This window comes from Hyaloscypha bicolor (assembly GCF_002865645.1).
Source record: "Hyaloscypha bicolor E unplaced genomic scaffold K444scaffold_49, whole genome shotgun sequence".
NCBI classification, from domain to species: Eukaryota; Fungi; Ascomycota; class Leotiomycetes; order Helotiales; family Hyaloscyphaceae; genus Hyaloscypha; species Hyaloscypha bicolor.
This window is the reverse complement of record NW_020194551.1, coordinates 234,625-260,756: the sequence shown is the minus strand read 5'-3', so window position 1 is coordinate 260,756 and position 26,132 is coordinate 234,625. Positions and strand designations below refer to the sequence as shown.

Here is a 26,132-nt window from a genome sequence, read left to right as displayed (position 1 = left end):
ACGTGACCGATATCTCCAAGTCTGTTGAGTTTTGGTGAGGTTTCAGCTGAACTACCTGTACCTTCGGCCTCTGTGGGGCGCAGTCTTGCCCAACTGCGCCCGCATGACTGAAGTGAAGGCTGAGCCGACTTGATGGGATAGGGTAGGTTTTAGCAAAAGAAACTTTTTGATACATGCCAAAAAATTTCACCATGCCTAATCAGGATGCTTGGCATTATACGCAGTGGCGGGCGGTTTATACAATCAACCCCAGATATTTGAGATTATGTGACTTCTGTGACGGAGTTAGGGCAAACGCAAGCAATTCAAACCTATATCTTGATCAACAGAGGTAACTCTGAGTATGTTGTTCTCGATTTCGTTGCTCATCACGTGGGTCGCTTCTTGAGACCAGTGTGTCAAAAAATAATCAAAGCTAATTAATTATAATTAATTAGCTTTGATTATAATTAAGTATTATTTGATTAGCTTGATTTTGACTTGATTTGATTAGGATTAGGATTATAATTAATTATAATTAATTATAATCATCACGTGATAATATATAATTATACTTTCTTAGGCATTTTTAAAGATTATTAAATAACTAAGATTTATATTAATGAGATATAAATAAAATCTATAAAGTATATATAAGCGTATAAAATTAGTCTAAATTATTATATAGTAACTGCAGGCTGGCCATATAACTTGTCCTCACGTGACTATACCCACTATATTTAGCTTTGGCCATCCGTACCACCCCTCTCTTCTCTCATTATCTATTATAATACCGAGGAATTACCGGAGATCAAGGAGATTCTAGCGCCTTTGGCTTCACTTACGAATTGGCGCTAGGCCTGGTTAAGTAAAGAGCGCCTTTAGCGATACCCAATGCGGCTAGCCCAAACATTATTTCAGCCTTATCTCGGCTTCCGAAGCCCTGAAGTCATGTGCGTGATCACGTGATGAATATAATTAAATATAATTAATTATCTCTGATTATAATTAAGTATGATTTGATTAGCTTGATTTTGACTTGATTTGATTTGAGTACGGGGGTCTAATCAACTCAAACCTAATCATTTGACACACTGCTTGAGACAGGCTCAGGAAGGCTTACAGTAGGGGTTTGGTAGGTGTGAGTCAGGTGAATACGTAGAATCGTCACGTAATAAGTCATGAATTCAAAACATGTACATAAAATCACAAATAGCAATTCGTATCACCGTGCCCGTGTCATAGGCTCAATTCCTATTTCAAGAAGCACCAAACACCCATTCATTGGAGCCTTGATTCCATCGATCACGTGCCAAGCTCCATGGCTTTACTCGCTGATTCAGGATGTTTTCCACTATACCTAGATCAGAGTTTGATTGTGTAGTAGTTTTTGCATATACATGTGCTCAACTCTGCGTTCTCAACTGGTAAATCTTCGCCAAAGCGGCAACCAACGAGAATGAATCTCCACGCCCCAGGAACCAATTACAAGTTCTTAGATCTGCACTTTCGATTGAGTATGATATAGTTCATTATGCATAATGTTTATCACATACGGCCACAGACTGGGGAGAATTGGGTTATCTCCATGTGCTTGAGTGCTTTAGCCTCACAGATTCAAGATAATCTCGGATCCAGAATTTTGATCCCCTATACGCTCTAATACTCTAGCGAGTGTTCCAGCATTACAGATCCTAGATTTGAGAACTGGGATTCTCGAACCTAGATCTTCTATCTTTATGTGCTTTAGTACTTTCAGATCCGGGTCTCTTCTCACCGCTTGTGTGTAAAGTTCACTGATCCTGTGCTCGTCCACCAATCCAAGGCATCGCCGTGCACCGTAAGCGGCAATTGTGTACTCATAAATTCTAAATCTAATCATCGATGATTATGATTTTATGTTTGACTTTCTTCTGGATTGTCAGAACATCATTCCTATCCGCGTCATCGCGGAGGCGCTTGAGATTGCTCTCGACCACTGTGACGACAGGCATCGTCGAAGGAGAGGGCACGGGAAGGCTAGGTGAGGCTTCATCTTGCAATCCGTCTCTCCACTGCTGAAACCGTTTTGTAATTTCCTGGCAGCTTCCAGAATCCGTCGTCCTCCACTTCTTGTACACGTCACTCCAATTATTTGAGGCAAGGTTACTCACCGAGCACTTGTAGAGTACATCAGTGTCAGCCACCTTCTGCAAAATCTTTCGCAGCTGCTCAGGAGCTTCTGTGCGACCTGGAATGCCGTATATGCAAAGAGATGGACTCGAGTAGGGCGAATTCTGTGCTACCAGAATATACTGCTCATCAGTTGCAGGTTCAGAATTCGGGAAGTATGATTCGACAGTCGAACCGGGGGAAATATCAGTCAGCGAATTCCATTGGTGAGACACTCGAAGAAATGACTCAGTTGGCTCCTCGGAATTCTTCTCACACATACAGTATACCCTATCTATCAACTCATATGTCTTCAGATAGTTCCACCCGTTCTGGTGATAAGTTATATCAGCAAACTCGAAGGTAGGGCAACGCGTTTGTAGCGAACCTCTTTTGCGTAATTCCTGTCTTGTTGAGGCCAAAGCCGATGCGAGATTTTGTTGTATAGATTGGTCTTTCAAGGCACTTATCAAGGCTTCTGCATTGCCCTTCCCAAATTTTTGGGCATTTTTGAGAGGGTAAGGGGCGGATTTTGATTTTTGGAGAGTGTTTTTGACTCTGCATAATGCCTCTTCATCGAATGCAAGACAATATATTATCCTTTGCAGCTCCCAGTCCCGAGTCACAACTGTATGATAGACGATGGATGCGAAAAGGCGTGATTCCGGGATATGCTGCGGTTTCTTCCGTCTAACTCTGTTCGTCCAGACTTCTTCCATAGAGTCGAGTACATCTTCTGACACCAGAACAGTGCGCCAGTCATCGAGAGTATTTGTTGCATATTTAGCAAGCTGTTTTACAGTGTATGGCTTATGCACAGCTGAGAAAAGCTCGTCGATGTTCGCTTTCGTTACGAAAAGGCAACGAAACAAGTTCTGGACGATACACGCTGGGCGCAAAACAGCTGACTCCGAATCGTAAGTCGCCCAATTCATGAGAATACGTTCTTCATCTGGCACCATATCGGTATCATTCTCAAGACTAGCTCCCAAAACCTCGATAGTCTTTGGCTGTTTTGGTCCCCGTAGCGAGAGAATATCGCTGTCTGTGTCGATCCTGCTGGAGAGGTCATCGTGGATGTGGCCATGGTTTTCGGAAGGCTCACTTGCAAGCATATTGAGCTGAGAAATCAAGGAAGGCTTGTAAATGTCGCGAGCCCAGTCGAATATATAGTCAATGATGAGAAGGAACTGTAGTGCGCTCTCTACATCATTCAATTGACCAGTCCAAAGAGTCACAATCTCCTGATATAAGTTAGCAGTATCACACACTATCATAGAGGTAGAGCTTGCATATAATGGCTCATCAGGCTTGTCGGAGACATAGCAGCCTGATAAACGCCAGTCTTCCCCCCTATACGAAATATACCAGACCAACGGACCCCCATACTCCAGGGTCATATTTGACTTCTTTTGCAAGTCTTCCTGCATTTTCAACATTTTCAGGATTGGTGCGGCAGTCTGTAAATTGCAATAGTCGAACGGGGCACCGTGTCTTGATTTTGCCTCGATAATAAGAAAAGGAAAGAGAAGTGAGTTTCCCTTGTGATTGAGAACGGTACTCTCGACTGTCTCCCATAAAGTGATATTGCCAGCTTCATTTCCTGACTGTCCGGCCATAAGATCATATTTCTCAAGCCGGCGACTGAAGCTGCGCGTTTCTTGGAATCCGATGATGCGGTCAGGTCGCCTTCTCTCAACACGCTTATCTGGATCAATTTCAGAGAGAGCCATAGAGACCATTTCGTTCTCAACACGCTTATCTGAATCATTTTTAGACAGATCGATGGAGACCATTTCGTCCGCCCGGCTTGAGAAGATTTTGTTGCTTTTATACATGGTCAGGACCTAACAGAGAACCGTTGCTGGGCTTGAAAACTTACAGGTATGGCAATCTCTCCCCTGGTGGGCAATGACATGGGTGACGTTTCGGCCGTCGAGTTGCCAGACTCTGGGCGATGCGACCTGGAGACTCTACCACTGCTTCTATTTCTGACCTCCACAACCTGTTCTTGCAGGCTTCGGATGGGCTTTGGATCTCCAATCAGATACGTTAGGCACAGTTTGCAACTTTAAAACTCACCACTCGATGATCATATAGAAACGCCTCAGAACCTCCGGCTCCAATCTCAGTCGTCCTTCACACTCGGCAGTCGCATCTGCTATAACTGTCATTGCAATTTCAACGATTTCCTCTGTACGGTCCATTATTTCACTTCTCCAGAGAACCCTTTCAGGTGATATTGATGTGCCGCTTGAACGAAAGGTAGATAAATCGAACTTTCTGAAAGATCTGATTGTCTGGAACGTGTTTAGAAGGTGCGATGGAAATTGGCCTGGTAATATAGCTGTCAAGAAAACTACTCCAAGCTCTCTTAAGTGTTGCCTTTCATTTCGATTTCCCGTCATGATAATCAGCACTATGGCGAATGGTGGTCGTCGAAAGGTCGAAAGGTCGAAAGAAAAAGCTCAAGGAAGAAAACAGAACACGAGATATAGGCATCGTCTCTGGATTGCAGCTTCCAAACCCTAGTAGAGCCAACACAAATTGCGCCACAGCGGAGCCTGGCAGCCGCAGGAGTTCGAAGGGGGCCGCTCCTTGTCACGATTGACACCTTCCATAATCAGATAGTACAAGAACGGCCAAGGCTCGTCTCCAGTGACTCTCTATCCCACAACAGGGATTTGCTGCATCAATCTGGAGTTCGGACAATGAAAAATCCAGGATTCTGAAAATGGCCCTATCAGACTACGCAGGAATTGCACGCCTGCAAAGGTCGCCGAGGAATAAATAAGCGATTGTTTCGGAAGCAACAGGGTTCTTGTATGGCGTATGAAACAGCAGAACCTTGATATAACGATCCTCGATTTAGCGATAACCGAGATCCCTAGTCAATGCACACCCCAAGCGAATGCACACCTCACAAAATATTACCCCTCCATCTTCAAAATTCGATAAAATGGTCAGCGAACAAGATATTGAGAAAGCGATTAATACGCTAGATATGCAATTGATCCCTAATTATAGTCAAGTGGCCAGGGATTTTAGTATTAAGCGTATAACCCTTATACGAAGGTATAAAGGCATATATGCCTCCAGACAAGAAGTAACCTCCCTTTACTATAAACTTCTTACTAATATATAAGAAGAGGCTTTAATTAGTCAAATTAATAAGCTTATAGTCTGTAAACTTCCTCCTATCTTATAGATTATTGGAAATCTTATAGAGGAGATTATTAGCCGTAATATAAGCAAGAATTAGATAGCTGGTTTTGTTTACTAGTACTTATCTCGCCTAAAGAGCCTTTATTTATATAATATTAATAATTTGCAAATAAAATCGGAATATAGGCCCTATATCTAGTTCTTTTTTGATTTAGTAGTATTTAATTTTAGTATTTTGCCTATATTTTACTTATTTTATAAATAAAATAACTAATATTTCTCTTTTCTATTTAGTTAATTAAAGTAATCGAAGATTATAATATTATAGTAGAAAATATATATAATTAGGATAAGAAGGGTTTTTTAATTAGAATTATATATATAATAAAGTATATAATAATAAAAGAAGTATATAATAGTAGGAAAATTACTAAAGTAAAGCAGAATAGCTTATAAAAGTTTATTAGCTTACTTATTTCTATTTATATAGATAGTACGAAAATTCTACTAGCTCTTATTTATAAAGGAACTTCTAGAAATCTTTAGAATACTTAGTTAGATAATTTAAAAGAAAGGAAATATATTTGGTTTATATCTAGTATAAATAAGTAATTATTTAATATTCTAGGCCTAATATATCTTATCTAAGTTTTTAATTCTACTATTTATATAAAAGCAGGATATAAAAGAAGGCTTTTAATTATAAATAGGTATTCTAGTTATATTAATATAGAGTTTATTTAGATATATAATTAGCTTAAAATTCTACTTTTTATTTTACTCTTATATTTAATATATTATCTTTAATCTTTAAATATAATATAATAAATATACGTAATAGTATATAAATAGGTATTAGATATTATAGATCTAGTTTCCTATTTTAAGTAAAGCTTATAATTAGAATTATATAGATTATATAGAATTATATTTCCTAGTTAAGTAAAGTACTTTATAGACTTGGCTAAGTACTAGGAAATATATAGGAAAATACTTCTAGCTTTAGAAAGAAGTATTAATTAGTCTTTTATTAGAATTAATTCTTGAAATTAGTTATATTTATAAATATTCTCCTATAGCTTACTTACCTTAATTATTTATATATTATTCTATTATTATATATCTTATATTCTAATTAATCTAATTTTCGGGAAGTAGTTTATTAATAGCTAGAGTATTAACTAGAAGAAGTGCCTTTATTACTATTAGAGTAACCTAACCGGGTATTTAGGGAAGTATCTAGTTAAGTATTCTTTATACTATCTAGTTAGGAGAAGAAAGTAGAACTCAGATATCTCTAGAACTAGCTAGTAGAATAATAATAATAGAGAAATTAGCGGCGGCTTGCTATTATATTACTGAGTTAGAAGCAGAGATATAATAGAGAGAAGATTTAGAAAAGCTAGAAGCTTAAATCCGTTATCTTAAAAATATTTAGATATCTGGTATAGAATTCATTATAGTTCCGGTAATATCCTTAATTCGAAGGGCTTTAAAAACCCGAGAACTACTTACTTACCGGGAAAAGAATATTAAAGAAGCCTAGAACTTCTTTTATTAGATAGAGTTAAAATAATATAAAAATAGCAGGATTATCTAGGCTACTAATATAATAAAGGTTATATATTATATTTCCTATTTTAAGAATATAGCTAGGAATATCTGGAAATATAGGAAGTAATTAGTAGATATTAATATTATAAATTAGGAGATCTTTATTAAGTTTATAAAGAATTCTATCTTAGATTTAGAGAATTATAATAATAATATCCTTATTAAGTTTAAAAATAATAAATAATAGTTAGGCTAGAATATCTAAAGCTTTATATCTTATTTAGATAGCCTATTAAATAACTTGAGATATATGAGTTTATTATAAGAATAGGATAACTTATTTAATAGCTTAAAATAAGAGATTCGGAATAAGATTAATTATTAAAGAAATACTTTATAAGAAAAAAAGAATCTTATTTCTATAGCTATAAGAATTAAGAATAATTTAAACCTATTTACTTAATAGAAATATAATAATAAGCTAATAGAATAGTAAAAGAAAGGAAATAGAAGAAAAGAAAAAGGAAATAATAAAGAGAAATAGAAGAAAAATATATTTCTGTTATAAGATTTATAAAACCGGAATAATAAAAATATAATAATAAAGTTTAATATAATACCTATATTAGGATTTATAAAAATAGATATAATTTGATTTATTTACTAGAAAGAAAATTATTATATTATTATTTACCTAAATCGGGAGAAATTAATTTATTATAACTATAATAAGTCTGGCTATAAATTATATAAGTATCTAGAACTAAAAAAGCCAGGAAATAAATATATTCTATAATAGTTATATTTATTTATATTATAGAGAATAAGGCCCCTAAAACGAGAATAGTAATTAAGGTTACTATTAAAATAAGAAAAGATAAGTAAAGAATTAAAGTATTAGTTAATTCGGGTATAAAGGCTAATTATATAAAAAGGAAATTAGCTTTAGATATAAGTATTCTATTAATATTAAAAGTAACTTTTTTATTCTTATTAGAGAAAAAAAAATCTATTTATATAAAGATTATATTTTTGGGATTATTACTAAGAATATACTAAGGAACTAAAGAAAAGCTAATATATATTTTATATTATATAATTTTAATCTAAACTATATTAATATAATATTTGAATTCCTATAATTTTACTAAATTAACTTCCTGATTTTTTTTTAGAAAAGTAATATAGAAATACTAGATTTAATTATAAAAAATTAAAGTTCTAAATACTAGGAAGTTTACTAAAATAATAAAATATAAGATATATGTTTTTTTATTAATTACCTATTTTATAATAGATAACTAAAGAATTATTACTATTATTATAAATAGAATAAATATACTTTTTAAAAAATATTAAAATCTTTTTCGAATATTTTCTATAAAGACTATAGATATATTACCCGATTATTATATAATAAAGTATTATATAGATCTGGAATCAGGGTTCTAATTATTATATAGTTCTATATATATTTTATTAGAAAAGAAACTTAAAGTTTTTTAGGAATATCTTAATATTAGCTTAAAAAGAAATAAATTCATTATTTTACTAGTCTAGCTAGTATTCTAATTATATTTGTTTTAAAGAAAGAAGGCGGCCTATATCTATATATTAATTACTAGAATCTAAATAGAATTACTATTAAGAACTAAATACTATTATTATTTATTAGTAAAATAATAAATAGTTTTTATAAAATAAAAATATATATAAAACTAGATTTAAAGAATACTTATTATTAGTTATAAATATAGGAGAATAATAAATAGAAAATAATATTCTAAATATATTATAGATATTTTAAGTATTATATTATATTCTTTAGATTATCTAATATTTTAGTAATATTTTAGGTATATATTAACTATATACTAGTAGGCCTTATAAATATTATTTATATAGTTTATCTAGATAATATTTTAATTTATTTAAAGAACCCAGAATAATATATAATAATAGTCTAATATATATTTAAGTAGTTATAATAATATTAGCTTTTTATAAACTTAGTAAAATGCGAGTTTAATATAAAAAGAATAAAGTTTCTAGAATTTATAATTAGCCCAGATAATATAGAAATAGAAGCTAGCCGGGTTATAGCTATTAGGGAATAGCTAGCCCTAAAGAATAATATCTAAAAAGTTCAAGTATTTCTGGGATTTACTAACTTTTACTAGAAATTTATTTATAAATATTCTAGGGTAATAAAAGAATTAACTAATTTATTAAAAATTAATAATAACTTATAATATTATTTCAGCTAAATAAATAAGGTAAATAAGGCTTTTAAGAAGCTATAAATTATATTTTTAATAATACTAATTCTTTATTATTTTAATCTAGCCTTAAAGATTTATATAAAAACGAATATTTTAGGATTTATAGTTATAAATATAATTTCCTAGCTCTTTAGTAAGAGAATAGAAGCCAGGTAATATCTTATTATCTTTTATTTAAAGAAAATAATTATAATTAAGAATAAATATAAAATATATAATTCTAAACTTTTAGCTATTATTCTAGTATTCTATATTTAGTAATATTACTTAATATATATCTAGTATATTATTATTATTAAGACAAATTATAATAACTTGAAATATTTTATAACTAAGAGAAAACTAAATAATTAATAAATAAAATAAGTAAAAAATCTGGCTATTTTTAACTTTATTTTAGAGTATTAGCCAGAATATAATAACTTTACTAATAGGCTATTAAGAAAGCCAAACTTTATAATAAGAGTAAATAAAAATACTTTATTATTTATATTTTATAATAAGCTATAGAATATAGAATAGTAAGCCCTATAAGTAATAGTAATAAAATATTATACTATTTCTGTAATACTGTAATTTAAGGCCTAGAAAAGAGAAAATAAATATTTCTTAATTAGTAAAATATTAAAGAATTCCGAAAAGAAAGTCTATTTTAGTAATAAAATAATACTAGAGATATTATTACTTAAGCCTATTACTAGTATAACTAGTTATAAATAATATATATTACGAATTCTAGCTATATAGATAGCTAGATCCAAAATAGTATATAAGAAAGGTAAAGAAATACTACTTGAATTACTATTATAGTACTAGAGACTTAATTTATTAGTATAATACTAGTAATATAAATAGTTCTTAAAGGAAATTTTTACTAGAGCTATTAAGATTTAGGAATTTAATATATCTGGGTTATTGAAATATCGGAGTATTATTTATATACTAAATAAGTCGGCTTTTAAAGAAAAATTACTATAAGCTAATTATAATAATCTTATAAATAGATATTTTAGTACTAGTAAAATACTAGAGATTTTCTAAAGAAAATACTTCTAATAAAGTATAAAAAAGAATATAAAAAACTATATTAGAACTTATCCTATATATTAATAAACTAAAATAAAAAGATATTTACTATATAATATATTTAGTTTATTTCCTTTTTTTTCTAAGCTATAATAAGAAATTACTATAGACTTTATTATAGGACTATTTCTTTCTAGGTTTTATAATAAGATATATAATTCTATATTTATTATTATTAATAAATATATAAAAATAATATAATATATTTTAATTACTAAAGAAATCTCGGCTCTTGAATTAGTAAAGCTATTTATATATTATATTATTAAAGACTTTAGTATATCTATAGATATAACCTCTAATAAAGAATCTATTTTTATAAATAAGTTCTAGTTAAGTCTATATTTTTATTTAAAGATTTAATAATAGCTAAATATAATATTTTATTTATAAACTAATAAATAAACCGAGAATCTAAATCAAATTCTGAAATAGTACTTAAGGTATTATACTAGCTATTAGTAAGATAACTAGATAATAAAGCTTATTTTTATAAAATTCATATATAATAATTCTATATATTTAATAATAGGAATTTCTCTATTTTATATATTATATAAATTCTATTCTAGTATTAAACTATATATTAAGAAAAATATTCTAGAAAGAGAAATACTAGTAATATAGGAAAGAATATAGAGGATTTAAGTAAAATGAGAGATACTAGAGAAATAATAATAAAAAGTAATAAATATATAGAAAAAATACTATAATAAGAAATATATTAATAAGAAGTTTAATATATATAATAAAATCATACTTTATATAAAAAATATTTAGTAGCTATAACCTAGTATAAAACTAGTAAATAGATATCTTGGCTTTTTTAAAGTTTTAAAAGTTATAGAAATATATAAATAAATATATTACTTAGAATTATTACTATTATATTAGATCTATAATATTTTCTATATTTTTTTTTTAGAATTATAATATTTGCAAACTAGTATTATAATAGAACTAGAACTAGTTAAAATTAAGGATAAAGAGAAATTCGAAATAGAATTTATTATAGCCTATAGAAAGAATAGAAAAGAAAGAAAATATCTTATTTATTAAAAGAGCTATTTACTAATAAATAATATATAGGAATTATTAAATAATCTGGAAAATATAATTTAAGAATTATAAAAATACTTAGAAAAAAGTAATATTATAATACTATTAGCTAAACGGAAATATAAAAAATAAATACTTTTATTAAGAAACTATTAAAAACTATATATTTATTCTTAGAAAAGCTATATGAAAATTATTAAGAATTCTAAAAACTCTAATTTCTATATCTTATAAATATTCTATTTTTATAATTATTTTCTACTATTTTTATTATTATTCTTATTAGGATTCTCTTGAGAAATAGATAATAAATTAGCTTATAAAACTATTAGCTATTAGTAAGAAATAAGAAAGAAATAAGCTTATTTAATACTAAAGAATATTAACTATATTATTAAGAGTACTTTATATTTATACTAAGCTAATAAGAATTACTTAATCTATTTCTTGGATTATTAGAGGAATCCGTTAGCCTTAAATAATAGCTTTAATATAAGAAGTATATATAGTTTAATATAGAAAAAGAATAATAATAGCCTTTTTTCTTTTAGGCAAAAATTAGGGAAAATATTTATATATATTAATAGTTTAAAAAAAGCGGTTTAATTATATTATATATATTTAAGGAACCTTAAATAGTATTAGAATAGGAAATAAAAGAAGAAATTTATAACTTATAGGATTATATTTCTTATTCTTAGAATAATAGTAATTATATATCGAGTAATTATTACTTTTAATATAAGTAAAGTCGGGAAACTTAATAATATTCTTGAAATATTAAAAATAATAAAAGTAAATTAAAGATATAGGAATATTAGCCAAACGGATAGTAATAGGCTAATAAATACTAAGAAAAGTATTTATCTTAATAGATAAAGAAATAGAAGAGGAAATTAGAAGAGAACTTAAATAAAGTTTAAAGGAACTTAAAAGAGCTTAAAAAAGCTTAAAGAAAGCTTAAAGAAGAAAGGTAAGAAATAAAAAGAAGCTAGATATAATATTATAGTTAGAAAAAAGAAAGGTTAATTAGTAGGAAAAGAGAGGCCTTTTTATAATATCCTTTCCCCAAATAGTAATTATAAATTCGGAACTAGCTCTATACTAGAAATATTCAGAAAATTCTAAAAAAGGTATTTATAAATAAACTAGAAGATTAGATTAACTTTTTCAAGCTTTTAGGCCTATAGAATAATAATTTATTTATAAATAAAGGCTAAGTTAGGATTTATAAACTAATTAGAAGACTAGAAGAACTTTATATCTAATAGTATATATTATATTCGTATTACTTTTATAAAAAGAAATTACTAGAGGCAATTTGCAAGTTAACCGGACAGAATTAGTAAACTATATTCTTAATTCTATTACCTAATATAATAATAGGATAATTATAGAAAGTTTTTAGAAAGAACTAGTAGCCGGGAAAGTTTCAGGAGATTATTTATAAAGCTATTTATAGTTTTCTCAGGCCTCTTAGGAATAAGGGCCCAGAGGAGAAATTAATATAATAGATATATATAATAGTATATAGATAGGTATTAGATATTATGGATCTAGTTTCCTATTTTGGGTAAAGCTTATAATCGGAATTATATAGATTATATAGGATTATATTTCCTAGTTAAGTAAAGTGCTTTATAGACTTGGCTAAATACTAGGGAATATATAGAAAGACGCTCCTAGCTTTAAAAAGAAGCATTAATTAGTCTTTTATTAGAATTAATTCTTGGAATTAATTATACTTATAAGTATTATTCTATAGCTTACTTACCTTAACTATTTATATATTACCCTACTATTATATGCCTTATATATAGGCTATTTTTTACTACTTTCTACTTGCTATTCTACTGAGATTAATAGGGTTTTAAATACTAGTAAGGGTATTACTTACTTAATAAAAAGAATATTTTGGTCTATTTTCAAGTTTGCTTAGAATAAAAGTATATCTGAATTAAATATTTTATTTATTTAGAGAAAGACGAATATATAGCCCTACTAACTATTAATTATCTTATTAGCTATTGCTTTACTAAGACCACAAACTCTATCTAAAGCTTTTCCTAATATAATTTTAACTTCTTATACTATAAAATATATATAATAATTCTTAAAAATATATATAAAAAACCCGTCTAAGGTTGCTTTTTGCAAGCTTACTAAAGCAAACAAGACGAATACTATAAAGGCTTCTATTACAGAGTACTATATAGAGAGTTTAAAGAAAGCTTTATAGCTTAAAAAGAAAAAGAGATATTATAGGAAAAAGCTTAATTTGGCAGGAGAGCTATTAGGAAAGGCCTAGTTCTTTGGAATAGCTAAAGTACTAGCTATAGTAGTATATAAGGATGCGAGGGTTATATAGGCAGAATAAGATAAATTAGATAAGCAAAAGATAAAGGAGGATATAAAGATTACTAAGGCTATAGATAATGCCTTGGAAAAGCAGGAGAAAGAGTTAGAGAGGCTTAGGAAGGCGGAGGAAAAAGTAATTGCTAATTAAGTAAAGAAGGAGAAGTATAAATTGGAGGTTTTGGAAAGGGTAGTAGCTAGAAAGGCGGCTACTATAGCTAGAAATACTGCTAAAAAAGCCAAACCCTCTCGTATAGTAATATTGAGGGTAGGGTCTTCGATTTTATCGAATTTAGGGGCTCAGGAAGCGGTAATAGTAGAGGACGATTCTGAAGCTGTGGGGGTAGTACAGATCTCCCGATCGGGAAGGGAGATTATTCTACCATAACGCCTTAGAAAATGAAAAATCCTGATTAGCTAACTTAATATACCTAGTTTAATTGCTTTATATTTTTAATTTCAGGCCGATTAATTACGTGGTTATTTAATAATTAATTAATTAAGCTCGAGGTCGGCTGAAAATTTGGGGTGTGCATTCGCTTGGGGTGTGCATTGACTAGGGATCTCGGTTATCCTTGATAGTGCGATACAGCCGTAAGGTCCCACTGTTTTTTGGCCCTAGGCTTACGATATACCCCCCATAACGATTATCGTAAGGATTTATGGTCCGGAGATTATTATTTTGGTGTAATATCGTTCTAATCATCGAACCCAATGGATTAATTCCTCTCTTCTATAGGGCCTTCTACCCCCCAAATCCCGGTAATTCGGAGTCGCGGACCATCGATCTCACTATTTCACAGCCTGTAGTATTTACCACTGATTCTACAGGCCTTTAGCAGCCTAAAAAGCGTCGAGGAGCTATTACTGAAGAGATTCTTTATATATCTTTAATTTTTATTATCTTTACGTGGATGCACGTGATTCTTGATATAACGATACCTCGGTGTATCGTTAGAAAAAGACGCTAAAATCGATATCGTTATATCGAGTTTCTGCTGTGTCAACTGGGTCCATGCAGCATTGGTGTTAGAAACCATTCATTCGGGCTCTCGGGCATCGATTCAACAGGCAATTGTTTCACAACGAATGTCCGAAGTCTCATCCGCTCAAGCCGAACAGTCGGCCGTATATTTTCCAGACGGCTTTGGAAAATCAGATCGCAGCGCGTGATATTGGAAGTCTGGAATCATGGCGATGACTAACTCGCTACGCCCGTCCCCGCGTGCCCTTCCCGCCGATTTTCTGTCCTGCAAATGCGAAAACGCGTGCGCCTTTTCAGAATCTCAAATTTTTATGTCTGTACGATCATTTTGGGGTTTGGGGGTGAGTGCTGGAGGGAGGTTGGCGATTTCGCCGGCGGACAATTCGTGAAAATTACGGTCTAAAAGCGCGCTCCAAATTGTTGAAATTAGGGGCCTGAGGCCCCGAATAGGCTTAGTAAGCCCTGGGCTGAATGCCCTGGAACGGAGCCTTAGGGGCTGTGCACTAATGGGGCTTAAGCCTATGGCTTATTTCCTAGTATAGTATGCCCTGTAAGGTTGAATCAGTTCAACTGGCATACTATAAGGCTCCCCGATTTAGGGGTTTAGTGCATGTGACTTAGGGGGGTTTAGGGCTATATATATAGGCTACTTACTATTATAGAATAGCAATTAATTCAGTATTATTTACTTGGTTTATATTGCATACACATGACCTTAGCTTTATTAAGCTAGTTTAATAGGTTATAAGTATTAGATACTACTTTTATATCCTATATTTATATATTATAAATTACTAAATTAGCTTATTTATACTTACTAGAAATATTCTTTAAAGTATATTATAAAAGACAACTTTAGTATAGAAAAGCCCCGAATTACTAGGCTTATAAGGCCCAATTATAGGCCCTAAAACGTTTAGATATATAGGCTTTTAATTAGTTAAAGCCTATAAAATATAATTAGTCTAGAAATTAAAATTACTTTATAAAACCGGGTTTTATAAGAAGTTTAAAGGCTTAAAGCTCTGGAAATAAGAGTAATTCTAAGGCTTTAAGACTTTCTAATAATTATATAAAAGTAAAGAATATTAAAGCAAGTATTATAATTATAAGTTTATATATTTAAAAGGCTTTATAATATATATTACTTCTTAAAATAACTAAAAAGTAATAAGAAATACTAAAAGCTTTATATATTTCCCTAAATATATAATAGTTTAATATTAAAATTTAGGCTTTTATTAGCTATAAGCTATTAAAATAAAGTATTACTATTATTATAATAGCTATAAAACTAAGTATTTTATAATATAAAATCGGAATTATTAAACTTATAAAAAGGCTCTTTAAAACCCTTAAAATATTAATATTTTTTTAGAGTTATTAGAGCTCTAAATAAGTGCTTTACTTCTCTAATATTATAGCTAAAGATTAATAAAACTACTATTAATTATAATATAATAATAGCTTGCTTTAATAAATATAAATAAAGAATAAAATTAAAAGAAGCTCTAAAAAAAACTATTTTAATTACTAAAATAAGAAAAAAGAGTCTTAAAAATGCCTTTTAAGAGAAGTACTTTAATTATAATAAATAAGGCTATAGAAAATCAGATTATAAAAGCAAAAAGTAAAAGAAATACTTTAGTATAAAGTTTTTAATAATTTTTAAAGAAAGTAAAGAACTTTTTTTTAAAATTTAAAAACTTATTATAGGTATTATAAGTATTATAAAAACTAGCTAAATAGCTTTAGTAAAGCCTACTTATAATAAATATTTACTATAAGTAATTAATTTTAGAAGCTTCTAGTATATAATTTATTTATAAAAGGCTTTTATTAAATATAAAATACTAGATATTTTTATTTTAGTAATTATAATAAATAGAGTTTAAATTCTAGCTATTACAAAAAGTATTATATTCTTATAAATAGCTCTAGAGGCCTTTATATAAATTATAAAGCTTATTAAAATACTTTATATATTTGGGCTTATTAAAAGCTTAATTTTATTATTATAGCTTTAAAATAAAAATATTATTATATATATTATTATATATATTATTACTAGTTATATTAGAAAGAAGCTTTTAATTAAACTTTAGAAAATAATAATAAAAGTTATTAGTTATTTAGAAAAAGTATATATTCTAAATAATATTTTATAAAATACTAATTTAGAATATAATTTCCTAAAAGCAATTATTATATTAGAAAACTAAACTAGTATTTATTTCCAATATTATTAATTTAGTTATTTAAGTCTTATAAGCTTAAAACTAGAATATATTATATTTATAGAATTTATAAAACTTATTAAAGCCTTTTAAAAGCCTTATAAAGCTTATATTAAGGCTAAAATAATACGAGTAATAAACTAAAAGATTTTTAAAAGAGTTATAGATTTATAATAATTTTTAAAAGCTCTTATAATATATTTATATTAAAGAGAAATACTTATATATTTATATTTATAAATAATTATATTTGAAAATTAGAAATATATTTTATTAAAATTAGAAAATAATTAAGAATTATATTTTTATAATTTAAGGCTCTAATAAAGCTAAAATTAAAATATAAATTCTTAAAGGCTTTATTATTAGATAATTATAATATATAATTTAAATATATTATTATTTATATTTTTAAATAAAATAAGGTTTCTAAATACTTAAACTAGAGCTTAATATTAATATTTAGAGCTATATTATTAAATATTAAGCTTTTTATATAATTCTAGAAAAAAGCTATAATTATAACTTATTATTTATAAAATTAAATATTTATAAGCTATATATTTATATTAAGGTAATATAAGTTATATAAGTTTAAATAAAAGAAAATTATAATAATAAATATAAGAGCTTTAAAGTTTAATTTAGAAAATATTAATTTAGAGAACTTTAATTCTTTTAATTAAAGAAAATTACTAATTATAGGGCTTTTAAAATATTATATAAATATAATAATTATAAAGTATTTAATTTCTAAAATCTATATTAAAATTATAAATAATCTTATTTATAATACTTATTAGAAATAAATAATTAATAAAGAATTCATTAAATTATAAGCCTTTAATATTTAAAAACCGGTTTTATTATTTTCTAAAAAGAAAGCTATAGATTATAAATATATATTTATAAGCTTAATTAATTAATATAAAGCTTAGCTAATAAGCTAAGGCTTTAATTAAGTTTCAGGAAATAATTTTCTAGAAACTTTTAGTTTTATTATTAAAGCTAAAAGCCTAAGAATTTTACTAGCTTTAAGGACTTATAAGAATTTGAAAATATATTAAATTAATATAATTAATATATATTTATATTCTAAACTTTATACTAAGATATATATATATAATTTTTCAAAGCCCTAAAGTATTTTAGATACTTAATATTTCTTTTATTTAATTCCTTATATAAACTTAAGTAATTAGAAAGAAAGTAATATATTAAAGCTTATATAAGACTTAAAACTTATAATTTTAGTTCTTGTTTTAATAAATCTAATATTTTTATTATTATAAATTATAATATAATTATAAGGTTTTATATAAATAATATATTAGTTTTAGGCTATAATTTATAAACTATTTAGAAAAATTATTAATAAAATAGCTTTCTTATAAGAAATTAAGAAATTAGAAAATATAGCTTTAATTTTAAGTATTTAGATATATAAGAATTGCTTTAAATATATCTTATATCTTAATTAAAATAAGTATTAGTATAGCTATTTCTTTGGGAATTATATATATAGTTACGGGATACGGGATATAAAACATAAATAATAGAATATAAATAATAGAATATAAGTAATAAGATATAGGATACGGGATATAATTATATAACCTCGTATTCTATTAGTAACTCGACTAGTAAACTAGATTTCTTTAGGTTTAGTAGATTTAGGAATTATATATTAATATTATAATACTATAATTCCTATTTCTAAATAATAACTTTACTAACCTTATATAAATAGTACTTTTATATCTATATAATAATACTATATATTACTAGTAAACTAATACTAATTAGTTAGTACTTATAAATCAGGAAGAATTAAGCTATACTTGCCTAAGATTTAGTTATTTAGGGGCAAAGCTATTATTCTAGTTAAAGAGGAAATAACTATTAATTCTATTATTTATAATTTAGTTATATAAGTAAGAAAGATACTTAATCTTACTAAGGCCTAATTATACTATATTAAAGAAAGAAATATCTATTAGTTCTATTATCTATAATTCGGTTATATAAATAAAAAAAATACTTAATCTTACTAAGTACTAAAATAGTTAATTATTTAACTATTTTATTTTATTTCTATTTAATCTTTATAAAACCCTTTTAAAAACTATCTTTTTTTAAATCTCTAGGGCTCTTAAGTCTTAGAACTATTAAGTTCTCCCGAAATCTCAATATTTCACTCCTTAAATTTCACTTCCTAAATTTCTTATTATAGACAAAATTTTTACCTTAAATATAATACCTATTATAAACTATCTATTTTATAAACTACTTTTCTTTTTATAAACCTATTCTTCTTATAAACTATTATATTTCGAACTAGATATAAGCCTATAAAATATATAATAATAGAATATATTATAGTAAATAATTTCTTTATTAGATTTATCTAATCTAATTACTCTATAGATAATAATAATTTTAAGAAATTAATAAGAAAGTAAAGATATAGGATTAACCTAAACTTTACTAAAGCAGATAAAATAACTGAGTTTTTAAATACCAAGCTATTTTAATATATTCTCTATAAAATAATTAATAATAATCTTTAGGAGCTATTTAGATATAACTTTAAGAACTTTACTTATTAAAAGAACTTTAATAAATTCGAATTTCCGGAGATACTATATCTATATAAGACCCTTTAGTATAGTAGTATATTTATATAATAAAATAATAGTACTAATACTATTATAAATACCCTATATATTATTATAAAAAAGAATAAATAATATATATAATTAAATAAAGATATATTAGTAGCCAGACTAGACCTTATTAAGGAACTAATCCTATTAGGCTTTATTACTCTTATAAAGAATAAATGCCTAGAACCTATTATCTTTAATATTTCTATATTATTATTACTTTCTCTATTATTTTCTTTATTACTATATTCTATATTTCTACCAGATTTAATACTAGTATAAAAGAATATATTCCTATTACTATTATTACTATAACTATAACTATATCTAAATAATCCCTAATTTCCTTTAATTATAAGACTTATTAGGGAAGTTACTAAGATTTATATTAAAGAATAAAAGTATAATAGATCTAATAGTAATTTTAATTATAAACTTACTATTTTCCTTAATATTTACTAATATATAAAGCTTTTATAAAAGATACTAATACGAGCTTTTCCTACTATACTAAAGGAACTAGCTCAAGACTACTTCTATAGTAACTAGCTCTCTTAATATATATATAAAAAGGCTTGTATTAATATCTATAGCTTTTTTAAAGGCCCTGGATTTAAATATTAAAATTTAAATAAGTGAAATACTATTATATTAGCTTTTATAATAGCTAAATTTCCGGAAAAGATAATATTTAAGACTATTTAATTACTAATTAATAAACTATATTAACTATAATATAGTTTTATATCTAATTTATAAAATACCGAATTTCTTTATAATAAAATTATTATCTCTTACTAAGGCTTCCGGATATATAAATATGTAATTTTAGACTTTTCTATAAATCTCGGCTAGTTTATTAATAAGTTCTAGTTATTTATTACTATATATAAGAGCAAATAATAAGCTAATCCCGAAACCTTCTTTACTAATTAATAATATTATTCTCAGAACTCTCTAAGCTATTATTTTTCCGGAAATTATTAATATAGACCTAGTTATAACTTTAGAACCCGTAATAACTACTTCAAGCCCTATAATTATAATAATTATATTTCGAAGTTATATTTTATATATAAGAAACCCGAATATTACTTATAAAAGTATATACTAGAGAAATAAGAGGCTAAAAAGGCTCGATTTAGGAATAGAAATATCTATTAGTTCAGATCCCGAAATACCTATAACTTTAATAAATGCTTTAGTAGTACTTATATATAGTATATTACTAAAGCTAAAAGTAAAGAAAATAATAAGAATAATAAGAATAAACTAGTAAATAATACTTTTAAGGCTTTATTAGTAGAAATAGATAAAGAAAAGAAATACTAACCAGATTTCTATTTTACTTTAGTTAAAAGCTTTTTAGCTACTTCTATTATTCTTATTCTATTAATAATTATAGCTAATACTCTTATAAATAACCTTACTTCTTTTTTTCTTATATACTAGATAATAGGCAAAACTCATACTTTAGAGCCTATTAAATCCTTAATAGAAAATGCCTAGACTTTTATAATTAATAATATATTAAGATATAATACTTATTACTTTTATAAAGTTATAATTAATACTAGAGCCTTTAGATATTTAACTACTAGTTCTAACTAATTTCAAGCTCTTTAATAAACTAATAATAGTATTAAACTTAGTAAAACTACTAGAAATCAAGTTAATATCTAGTTTAGTATTAGATCTATATCTTTTATTAGATCTATAATAGTAAGTATACTAATTAGGTAAGTATAATTTTATATTCTATTTTTAAAGATTCTATTTTTGCTTAGCTTAGCTAATATAGATAAGCTAGGGATCTATTTTAATAATTTTACTAATTATCTTATTATTTTACTAAAAAATATATATTTATAGTATAATATTTTAAATACTCTTTTTTGCTTTGAAATATTATATTATAAGGCTTTATTTTCGAATTCTTTACTTATAATTCTTGCTTTCTTATAGAGATTAAATTATAATATCTCTATTATTATTTTAGTTATTTATCTATTAGTAAGCTTCGAAATATACTAGAATAAACAGGCCATAATATTAATATAAAAGCTTTTAAGTACTTTATAAAGTATTATAAGTAATACTAGAAATATAACTAATTACCCGAATAATTCAAGTTTAATCTAAGAAATAATATTAGCTTTAATTATTTTATTATTATTAATATTTTCTATATTTATAGTAAGCTTATACTTTATATTATTAATAAAGGTATTTAATATTAAGCCGGCTAATAGCTCTAGAATATTAGTATAATATATATCTGGGATATACTTAAGTAATACTAGATTAATAACTATTTAGGCCTTCCTAATTAGATTATAGTAAATGCCGGAAAGTAGTTTACTAGTAAGAAGTTCGCTTAGCTTATAAATACTATAGGAACTAAGGTTAAGATTATTCTTATAGAAGCTTATAACTCCGTCGGAATTATAGAATATTACTATAGCCTAATCTAATATACTTATTTTATTATTATAGCCAAAGTTAATAGAATTAATAAGAATATTATACTTTAAATAGCTTTTAAGGCTATTAATAACTTTATAGGACCTAATAGTATTATTTTAACTCTTTTAATTTATAATACTTTATTTCGAATAACTAAATATAATACCTTATTACTTATTATATTATAGTAATTAGTAGTATTTAAGAAGATAATAGTAGAAATTTAGAAGCTTTGAGTTAGATATTAAATTGCGAATGCTTTAAATATCCGAAATAGTTCTAATACTACTAATATCTATAAACTATTCCTAAATTTAAATATTCTTATTTAGTATAAAGGAAATACTAGTTAATCTAGTAGTTAGGATAAACTATATAAGCTAGTAGCTATTAATGAGGAGGACTATATACTAGCTCTATTATATAGTAATATTACTTTCCGTTTAACTTTCGTAAAGCCCTTTTATATAGGAAATATTAAGGTTATTACTAATAGCCCCGAACCTGAACCTATTTCCGAACCTAATAATAAGGCCAAAGATAATACAGGTATAATTCCTCTTACTATTCCTGCTATTCTACTAAAGTATAATAGAGAACGCCTTTATAAGACCCCGGATATTATAGTATTTCTATAAGATAATAAACTATATAAGGATTTCTATTAAGTTAAAGTTACTAGCCTCTTAGAAAAGAATATATTTAAGGTTACTTCTAGATCTTAGGTACTAAAAGAGATACATATCTTTAATTCCCGGTTTATTAATAAGATTAAGAATAAGAGTACGGAGAAAGAGCTTAAGAAGTCGAGACTAGTTATTTAAGCTTATAATAATAATAAGAAATATATAATATTAATATAATTACTTACTATCTAATATATTAGCTAGAGAATTATCCTTAGTATTACTACTATAATAATAGATACTATAGAATTATATTTATATAATATCTCGCAAGCTTATATCTAATTAATAACCTTACTTAATTATAATTTCTATATTAACTTATCTTATAAGCTTACTAGAAAGCTAAATTTAAAGAATAATTCTGTTCTAAAGATTATAAAACTACTATATAATATACCGGAAGCTAGGAACTACTAATTTAAGACTTACTATTCCTATTATATTAATGAGCTCTTTATAAAATAGTCGACTTATAACTCTTGCCTACTTTATAGTAAGTAATTTTTCGGAATTATTAGCCTTTAAACTAATAATATCTTATTTATTAGAACTAATGATTTTGTAAAGGCAAAGTAACTAAAGCTCTATAAGGCTAAGTTCTTGGCTAAGGAGCGTGAATCCCTTACTTTTGACTATAATCTCAAGTTTAATAGAGATATTATTTATATAAATACTACTGGAATTACTTTTATATAGGAATACTAGTATAAAAACCTCTAAACTATTTCTATAAAGAATATTACTACTATAAGTAGTAGGGGTACTATTCGTTAAAATCTCTCTATTAAGGACTAATATATTGCCTAATATACTAGAGGAGTATATATTGCATTAGTCTATTAACCAGAAGCTTTATATAATCTATTAATTACTATTTAAGTTATTAAACTCTCGGAAACTAATATAAAGGCACTTAATAAGTGTATTTAATAGCAAATTAAGAATGCCGCTAGAGAACTGAGATTCGTAAAGCTAGTAAAGAAGTTCTTATATTTAATCGTTTTTACGGATGCTTCGTTTGCAAATAATAGAGATCTCTTTTCCCAAATCAGATACGTTCTAGTTCTAGTAAATAAAACTAGACATACTAATATTATCTACTAGTTCTCTACTAAATGCAAGAGAGTTACCAGAAGCATTCTAGCTTCGGAACTCTATAGTATGGCTTATGGTTTTAATATAGGCGCTTTAGTTAAATCTATAATTAATAGAGTACTAGAAATAGAACTACTACTAGTCGTCTATACGGATTCAAAGTCATTATATGAATACCTCGTCAATTGGGTACTACTCGAGAGAAACGCCTAATAATTGACGTAATATGCCTCCGCCAGGCGTATAAATAATAAGAGATTGCGGAAATCAAGTGAATTAAGGGAGAATTAAACCCTGCTGACTCTATAACGAAATTAAAGCCATTAAATACCCTTAAGCGCCTCATTAATACGAATACCATATAGTTAGATATAGAGGAATAAGTCAAACGCGAATAGAGCAGGAAATAGACATATGAATAAGAGGATATACATGGAGATTCCCTTAGCGTCTGGCATCTGGGCATCTAGTATCTAAGCATCTGGCATCTGAGCATCTGGTACTAGGCCGGATTAGGGAATATGCATGCGATCGGAGGGGAGCACTATTTTCTGTTTTTCGCGTTTTTAGAGAGTTTCCAGTATTAGTATAGCTATTCCTTTGGGAGTCACGTGCACAGTCACGGGACACGGGACACGGGACATGGGCAATGGGACATGGGCAATGGGATATGGGCAATGGGACATGGGCAATGGGACATGGGATACGGGACATGGTTATATGACCTCGCATCCCATTAGTGACTCGACCAGTAGACTAGACCCCTTTAGGCTTAGCAGATTTAGGGATCGCATATTAATACCACAATACTGTAATCCCTACTTCTAAATAATAACTTCACTAACCTTATGCAAATAGCACTTCCACGCCTATATAACGGTGCCATGCATTACTAGTGAACCGATAATAAGTATATTATAGGCCTTATAAAGAGATTTAAACTAGAGAAAGCTAAGCTTATAAATCTTTTTATAAATAATTAAAATACTCTAATTATAAAATAATTAAGGAAGAAATAAGCTAATTAAAGCTTATATTAAAAGGCTATAAGCTATATTATATAATAAATATAATAAATAAATACTTTATTATAAAATACTTATATTTATTTAATAAGAAATCTATTATTTAATTCTTTATTAAATAGTATTATATAGCTATTTCTATTATTTAATTAAAATATATTAACTTATTAGAAGCTAGCAAATTAGAGCTTTATTTAGAAAACTAAAATATATTTAATATTTAAATATTACCTTATTAATTTCTATATTTAGTAATAATTAGAGTTATATAATATTAGCTAGAGACCCTATAGCTTATAGCTAAACTAAATATATTAATATTTGCTATTATTATATTAGAAAGCTAATAGCTTTTAATAAAATTATTATTAAATATATTTTTATTAAGAAAATAATAGCTAATATACTTATTAAGCTTCTATTATTTATAGTTCTTAGATATTATATAAAGGGGCTATTTATATTATAATCATAAAATTATAAGCTTTAGTAAATAAAGTAATATTTATGGAATTTATTTTTTAGGGCTATTTATAGTAATATATAAGAGAATTATTAAAATTAAAGGCTTGAGGCCTTTAATAAGCTTAGTAAGCCCTGGGCTAAATGCCTTAAAATAGCGCTTAAGCTATAGGCTTATTTCCTAGTATAATATGCTCTATAAGGTTAAATTAATTTAACTGGCATACTATAAGGCTCCCCGATTTAGGGGTTTAGTACATGTGACTTAGGGGGGTTCAGGGCTATATATATGGGCTACTTACTACTATAGAACAGCAGTCAATTCAGTATTGTTTACTTGGTTTATATTGCATGCACGTGACTGTAGCTTTATTAAGCTAGTTCAACACAAATTTTGACTACCTCTATAACAGCGACCACTAAGCAATAACTTTTCATGTTTCGAAAAGCTCGCACCGGAATTAGAAATATAGATCTAAATACCCAGAATTGTTTTCACATACGACCATAGACTGAGGAGAATTGGGTTATCTCCATGCTCTCGAGCCACTCTAGCATCAGAGGTGCAGTATAGATCATACTAAGAGATGAGATCGTGGTTATTAAACAAAATTCAAGTTCAAATGTAGTTCTCGGATCTCATTTTCTAAGCTCCAGCCTTTCGCCGTCGGGGCAAGTCAAAATCCTCGAAACGAGTTCCAAGATTCGAGCCGTGGAAGCAAGAGCAGCATAATTTCCACATGATATTGCTTTTAATATCGGGTTTAACTTATACTTTAACGTATCAACCACTATTTTCTCCGAATCTCTTCCTTCTCGCCTCTTCCTTCTCGCCTCTTCCTTCCCTCAACTTCTCCACTCTCCAAATCCTTCGAC

At 27.1% G+C, this 26,132-nt stretch overlaps 2 protein-coding genes across 2 annotated transcripts; one reads left to right on the top strand and one right to left on the bottom strand.

The window, feature by feature from the left end:
• Positions 1-2,693: 2,693 nt before the first annotated feature.
• K444DRAFT_584149 (uncharacterized protein) lies at positions 2,694-4,538 on the bottom strand (the record flags this gene model as incomplete). Its single annotated transcript, XM_024877852.1, has 4 exons — positions 2,694-3,824; positions 3,885-3,957; positions 4,013-4,159; positions 4,216-4,538. Coding segments are annotated over 4 exons (1,674 nt in total), but the record flags the coding sequence as incomplete, so codon positions are not given.
• Positions 4,539-5,089: 551 nt separating this feature from the next.
• K444DRAFT_522189 (uncharacterized protein) lies at positions 5,090-5,275 on the top strand (the record flags this gene model as incomplete). The annotated part of the gene is made up of 1 exon (XM_024874189.1): positions 5,090-5,275. One exon carries the CDS (start codon positions 5,090-5,092, stop codon positions 5,273-5,275), a length of 186 nt encoding a protein of 61 aa, XP_024740695.1.
• Positions 5,276-26,132: the final 20,857 nt, after the last annotated feature.